The 7608-nt window shown below is 43.5% G+C and overlaps 1 protein-coding gene across 1 annotated transcript; it reads left to right on the top strand.

Moving 5' to 3' along the window:
• The first annotated feature begins 533 nt into the window (after nt 1–533).
• LOC114547898 (alpha-1,6-mannosylglycoprotein 6-beta-N-acetylglucosaminyltransferase B) lies at nt 534–7171 on the top strand. The gene is made up of 15 exons (XM_028567418.1): nt 534–641; nt 726–880; nt 2452–2516; nt 2781–2954; nt 3107–3274; nt 3379–3548; nt 3776–3907; nt 4136–4269; nt 5386–5528; nt 5721–5876; nt 5976–6122; nt 6200–6316; nt 6424–6498; nt 6708–6868; nt 6973–7171. The coding sequence occupies exons 3-15, from the start codon at nt 2478–2480 to the stop codon at nt 7169–7171; spliced, it is 1815 nt and encodes a 604-aa protein (XP_028423219.1). The 5' UTR covers nt 534–641; nt 726–880; nt 2452–2477.
• Nucleotides 7172–7608: the final 437 nt, after the last annotated feature.

Here is a 7608-nt window from a genome sequence, read left to right as displayed (position 1 = left end):
AACACCTGAATACAATCTGTGTAAATGTGCTGTTTGTGATTAGCTTGAGGTTAGCAATTTGAGCTTAGAGCTACCTTCTGCCATGAAAGTGTCTGTGGAAACAATCACAAAACTATGTATACAAGTATGTGTGTGTGTGTGTGTGTGTGTGTGTGTGTGCTCCAGTTACACTCAGAAATATTTTGTACTCAGAAATTTTGACATCTCTATCTGTCATAAAAGAATATTTCAGGAAAATCCCTTTCTGTAAAAAAAAAAAAAAAAGGCTAGATGCTATTACTCCCTACATGGAACATGAATATAGACATAGCAATAATTGCTGCTTCGTTTGCAGCAGATCAGGTTCAAGAAGAGATCAAGAAAATAGCATTACATAACCTGCTGTGTCATGCACAGAACAAGATTTGCCATGACATAATGCACAGTATTACTACTTAAACATTACGATAAAGGGTAACATATGAGACTGTACATACATGACCTGCCATGTCGTATATACTTTATGTCACAGGTCAGCGTGGGCTCGGCTTTCACAGGCTGGCTCTTCGCTTGGAGGCTTTGAGTACTCAGGTGCAGAGGCTGAGCAGAGAGAGAGATGTCACCCAGCTGACCAGAGATGATATCAGTCTTTTGCTGCAGAGGTAATCAACAACATCAGTAGTTAACAGAATAAAGCTTATTGTTGTTGTTCATTCAGTGTGGTTACATGTGGGTTTGTTTTCCAGCTTTAGAAAGGACCAGCAAGGCTTTGCCCGTTTGGTGGAGAGGGAGCTGAAGAGAGTGTCTCAGAAGCTTGACCAGCTCAGCCGTCATCAGCACCATCACCATCCCCATCAGTCTCACACACCATCCCCAAATGATGACCTCAGACTACACACAGGTTATAGATTTGTTAGATTAGAACTCAATCTTTGAACTGTTATAGATTCAAAAAGGAAAATATTATTAACTATAAAGCCTTTTGTAAAAAAAAAAGAAGAAATAATTTTTTTATATCATGATGATTTAAATGATTGAATCTGAAAACTTTTCATAGAGAATTACTGCTTTATGGTATGTAGGAAACTGAAAGGATAAGACAGGCAAGTGATCTGCTGTCTGTGTGCCCACTTTTCTCTGGATAGAGAGTTTAGGAGACAGTGGTGTATCATACTTTTTAGTTTGGATTTGTCATGTTGGGGTTTGTTCCAGTTATAATATGCTATAACGTTCTGGCTACACCAAATAAATACACTCCCCCCTTCTTGCATGTTACCAGCTTCAATAATTGCAAGCTCTTCTGTGGTTTACTGCAGTGGTAGTGTGATACTCCGAGCCAAATGCACGGTTCATAGCCTCAATAGAGGTTAACCACACAGTGAAATTAACAAGCTGTGATAATGGAGGGTGTGAATAGGGGGGGTTAAAGGGCAGTGGGTGCAGGTGGTTATGGGGGATGAAGTCCTTGAATAGAAGTTTAACAAGTCCCACAGAGCCAGTGCTGATCAACTGGCCGTGGGGAGGAAAAAAAGTTTACATCTACACTACTACCCTCCCGAGAAGTGTCAGGTGAGAGTCGGGTTATGCACCCTGGTTGGCACGCAAGGGGTGTGTGTGTGTGTGTGTGTGTGTGTGTGTGTGTGTGTGTGGGCAGTGGGGATGAGTGGCTAAATGCTTAAATCCCTTCCCGAAAAAGGGAATCCATAAAACTGGGGCTACACAGACACCATACCGTGCATATGTGAGGGTACACACTTCTCGACGTGCACACATGTACACACATGCCACCCGCATGCACACAAAAAAACACTTCCCCAGCAGCACCAGCCTATTCGCCCCTTACCCTCCTCCTCCTCACATTACCTCACACCCATAAAATAAGACTGAATTACCCAGGAGTCCTTTCACCAACTTGTCTACTCATACTCTTGTTTTTGCAGAGGGAGCACTTTTTTTTCCTTTCTTTGCTGTGCTGCTATAGCATATCACTGTTTTTAGGCTTTCACACCTCGGCTATGCTTACACGTTTTCTTATCTTTTTTTCTCTCTTTTACTACTTTGTTTTACATAGTTAAAGACTGTGTATTTTGGCAAGGGCTAGCGTTGTAAAAAGGGTCTGTTCAGTAGGAGGCAGGTGGGTCAGGTGCGTGTGAGTGTGTGTGTTCATTTCAGTTGATTGACATTGGCTAGAGATGGTGGGGGGGCTTACGGGAAAGGGCCTCTGAGAACACACTGCCTGTACTCTAATGCCTCTTACACGCATGGCAGCACTCTACATCGCGCCAATGGCTGCTATTCATTGTGAACGTTTCAGCTGAGAAGCTGTATATCAAAGTTATTATTCACTGTTCTTCATTACCCACGTTGAGTCAACTCCACAATGTGCTTTTTGTTACTGGATTGTGGAATAATGATGCATTCAAAATGGCCACATAAAGAAAAACGGTGTGACAGCTAATATCTTACCCATAGGGCCCAATGAGAAGTGTGAGGTGCCAATGGATCGTGCGTATCCGGTGTGTGCGGAGAAAGTGGAGGTGAGAAAGTGGAAATATATGTGGTAGCATGAACTTAATCTGCGTGTGCACTGGTATAGTTGTACTGAAGTAGTTCCTTGACTAAAAAGTTTTTGTTTGATATTTAATTCCCAGTATATGAGCTGAATATACCATTTTAAAATAATAGGTATCACAATATAGCATGTATATATCAGCAAATGTATATATCATTTTTATTTATACTGTACATCACCAATATTGTGCTTCGTTACTTTGCCTGAGTAACACCTGTCTCTCTGGCAGTTCCTGCGGACCCGTTGGCAGTCAGACCCCTGTTATGCCTTTTATGGGGTGGATGGTACCACCTGCTCCATATTGACATACCTTAGCCAAATAGAGGACTTTTGTCCCCCTCGTCTTGGAAGAAACCACTCTGCGCTGCCATGGCACCAGAAACCTCACTCTTACACAGAGAAGGTACAAACACATCATTTTCATTCCATTGAGTAGCACAGTACTATGAAAGTAGAATGATTAAGCTCATGATCCACTCTACTAAAACACTATCATTTCAATCAGATGTACATGCTTTGCACTACCTCACTGTTTCATTATATGATTGTACACAGGCCGAGATACGTACAACTCTGAGGCCACTGCATGGGGTCATCAGCAACAACAGTGGTGCTGCCATAAACTTCATCCGGTCCAGAGTGGAAAGGATGTCTAAATGGTGGATACAGGCTGCTCTGAGGATGAGGCAGAGCAGCAACAAGACAGCCTCGACCCAGATGAGGGTATAACCAGCAAGACAACCCTGCCAAGTATCATTCTGTTTCGTTTTCTGATTTTCAAGTAAATTGAATTGAAGTCTGGAATTAACCCAACACCCATCCTCTAGGTGCTGCTTTATCCCGGGGCCCTGGCTGGGAGTATTGGCCAGCGTTTTGAGGCCCTGGTGGAGAGAGGGGGTCCTCTAGGGGAGCTTGTCCAGTGGGCCGACCTCAGCGCCTGTCTGACAATCCTGGGCCACAACGTAACCTTCAGCACCTCACAGCAGCAACTCCACAGGTTGGCACCACTGTCATATTTTTTTTTATCTGACACAAAATATTATGTGTATTTGGAATGTATTACATATATGAACAGATGTACTTTAGTAGTTAACTGGATTGACAATTTGTATTCATAGTTGTCTGGTCTATGATAACTTTACACTGACGAGAGAGGCAAAAGATTATTGCTGAATGATGCTGAGCGATTAGTGGCGTGATGTGTGTTTATTGTGATTGGTCCAGCCTGGTAGGTGCTGCGCCAGGCCGAGGCAGTTGTCCAATCCAGAGGCCTCTGACCTATGACCTCATCTACACTGACTACCATGGTCTTGCTCATCTTCAAGGCGCCATGGGACTGGCTTTCCTGCATTACCAGTACGACCACATAACCACCAAATACATAATTACTGTATGTTTCTAGTATATCAGTAGGCCTACTTCTCTCTTCTCTGAATAATATTGCATATTTATTGTACATTGAAACAGTTTAAAAAAAAAAATAGTAATGAGCTATAAGTGTGTTTAATGGCCTTTGGGATCAAGACCTTTAATGTATTGGTAGATTTTGTGATTAACTTTTTTTTTTTTTTTTAATCATTCTAGGTGTCGATTCAGAATCCTGGACTCTTTTGGCACTGAACCAGCCTTTAACTCGGGGAGTTATGCGCGTAGTCATGGATATAAAACACTGTGGGGCAGCTGGGGTCTGCAACCTCTGCAGTACATGACCATGTTCCGTAAGTCGGTGTATTTGTGTGTGAGGGGGGGACGTCTGTAATTATGCAAACAATGTGACATGAGTGAAACCACATCTGTGTCACTGTATTATGGCAACTCAGTACAGTACATTGATTCAGAAATGCACTACCCAACTCAACACACATTTGCAGACATATTTATATCTCGCTGCTGCAGCACTGATCCTTCACGTACACCCCTTTGAGCGTCTTCACACAGTGGGAGGATTAATAGCTGAGGTTAAATAAACTTGGTGCCCAGACAGAGCTTTCATTCCAACACCTCTCCCCGTCATCTTTCCCACCCTGCCGGGAGATGGAGACAAGCTGGCCGCACTGGGCCGAGAGCCACTCTCCATGCCTCAGCCTGGAACACTGTTTATTTGTCTTGCTGAGGGGGAGACAGGGATGGATGTTAGCGGATGGTGGGGAAGGGGCAGAAAGAGAGAAACAAAGACACAGGAAGTAGAAAGAAAAGAAAGAAGCTTGAGAAAATAGCGGGCGTGTGTTTATGCTTCTGTTTTGAAATGGGGGAGAAAAAGATAGTCCATAGAAGGATACTAAACAGACAAGCAGACGAAGCAGAACTGTAAACAGGCAGAGAGAACCCTGGAACCAAGAAACAAAACTTCATTCCTTCACAGCTTGCTGTCAAAACCCCCGCATGTTGCACGATCTTGATCATATCAGTGTACTGTTGCATATCTCCCCTAATCTGATAGGTGAGCCTAAGCAGGTGTAGGGAAAATATGTGCTGCTGTATGGTTGAATCAGGGGAAATTTGGCAAAGGTCTCATAAACAATTAGGCTACCTTGAGACCGGAGAGAATGACACACACGCACACCTTTGCTGGCACATTCCTAGTAAAGTAAATACTCATCTTTCACACCTTCTTCAGTGTGTCGGAGGGCAGCAGGGTGGCAGCTGCCTATCCAAACAGCCAGATGTTAACCTCTCATATATGTCCAGTTCTCATTTCCTTTAACAGCTGATTTTTTTTCCTCTCTCACAGATTTTTTATCTCAACTGTTATTTCACCTTTAATATTGCTGGCCTGTGTTGTCAGTAATTTCTGTCCAAAAGGAACTAACTGCTCTGTGATCTGTCATGTCCAGCTCATACTCCTGATAACTCCTTCCTGGGCTTTGTGAGTGAGGAGACAGCAAGGGACGAGGCGAGGGAGGAAGAGTTGGAGCCAGACACCTACAGGAAAGACAGGATAGCAGTTGTTTACGGCAAACAGGACTACATGTGGCAGGTATAATGACCAAAAGATTAAAGCACATGTACAGTATGTGAAAAGGTTGTGAGTTAGCAAGAAACAAGAAGTCAGCTAATACACGACTTTACACGATAGTGAAAATTTCACAAAGACATCTTTAGTGTTTCTGTACATGTTGATCTTAAGATACTCTCTGGCCTGTATGTTTCTGTATTGTGTATAAACCAGGGCAAATCTGAGTATGTGGAGGTGATCAGTGAAGAGCTGGAGACCCACGCTACAGTCTACCAGCCTCCAGGACTCGCCTCTAATCTGCCCAGCTTCATCAGAAACCACGGCCTGCTGACTCAGGAACACTTCCTACGACTTCTCCGGAGAGCCAAGGTTAGATAGGAGTCCGTGAGTCTGAATCTTTTAAGTGCATCTTTTGATTATCACTGAGATTTTGACATGATCATGTTACCTCTGTTGCTTCCCTCTCAGGTGTTTGTAGGTCTTGGGTTCCCCTATGAGGGTCCAGCTCCCATTGAGGCAATAGCACTGGGCTGTGTCTTCCTTCAGCCACGATTTGACCCACCACACTCATCCGACAACAATGACTTCTACAAAGGCAAGCCCACCACAAGACAGGTAGGTAACCCTGCAAACTAAGAGATGTAATTGAATATAAATGTTATACACCGACAATAAATAACTTTGGACCACAGATCTCCTCCCAGCACCCTTATGTTGAGAAATACATCGGCAAACCCCACGTGTGGACTGTAGATGTGACCAACAAGACTGATGTACGGGAGACTGTCAGAGCCATTCTTCGCACAGAGGTAGAGAACAAGCAGTTATACTGTATATACATGCATATAGACCGTATGACCCTATACATTTCAGGTACAGTAGCGCTGAATAAAAGCTCATGTGTATGTTTTTGCAGTTGAAGCCTTTCACTCCTCGAGAGTTCACATGTGAGGGAATGCTGGAGAGGGTTCGCAGTTATATCGCTCACCAGGTACAGAGATGTAGCCGCGTAGGATAGACCTGTTTCAGTATTTTTTGGTGTTCTGTTAGACCTGGCCTGACCTTAATCTCCAAAATAAGGGAATTTCATTCATTTCATACAGTTTTTGTGACATATGATAGTCTACAAGATGTTTTTTAAAGGCTGTATTCTTCAGATAAAAGAGAAACGTCAGCTTTCTTTCTCTTAAATCCCTCCAGAATTTTTGCAGTAAATCTGTCCCTACTTGGCCACCAGAAAGCACCCTAAGGGTGCACCTGGGTCCGCTGGGTCAGTCATGTGTCAGTGTGTGTCAACGGTCCTCCCTAGTGTGTGAGCCTGCTCTGTTTCCCAACCTAAACAGTCCTGCTGCATTCGCCAGGTGAGAAATCACACAGTGAACACTGTTCAGGTGTGGGGAAAGACACATGCCATTTGTGCCGTTTGCAGCTGAAAATAAACACACTTTCATTTTTCATTTTGTAGACTCGGGATAGGCTGCTCCAGCATGGAGCAGGAAGTCAACCACCTGTTTCCTTCCTACAGCCCTTGGGGTCGACACTGTTGTCTTCAGCAGGAGCCTCTGCTGTTCAGTTGTGCCGGCTCCGACCCCTCTTACCGCAGACTGTGTCCCTGCAGAGCTCACTTACCTGGACAGGTGGCACTGTGCCCCGAATGCCTCTAAACAACACTGTGAGAGAACTCAGGAAATAGGGGGAAAGGGAAGATAAAAGAGGTAATATGATGAAGGCAGCACCAAAGAACCATCTGCAGTACATACAGATGAAGAATTGATCTCGACCAAAGAGAGCCGGTTGTCCTGCCAACGCTATTGAAAGCTTTGTGGTCTACACGCCAAGGTTGAAAGATAGTAGATAGAGTATCTGTTTTATTAATTTGTGCACATTGATATAACTTGAATAATCTCAGTAAGCATACCTGGCATTTAGTTTTTCAACAATTGTACTTATGTTGTGCCAAGTGGGTAAAGTTTACTTTTGTAAAAATTCAAATATGGCATGGTGCATCCACTTTCTAGATTTGTCCAATTCGATTGTTATGGACAATACTTTTTGTTTTGTTTTTTCATGACAGTCATTACTCAGGTACCAAAAATGAATG

The sequence above is a fragment of the Perca flavescens genome, chromosome 21 (genome assembly GCF_004354835.1).
Source record: "Perca flavescens isolate YP-PL-M2 chromosome 21, PFLA_1.0, whole genome shotgun sequence".
NCBI lineage: Eukaryota > Metazoa > Chordata > Actinopteri > Perciformes > Percidae > Perca > Perca flavescens.
This window is presented reverse-complemented; position numbering and strand designations above follow the sequence as displayed.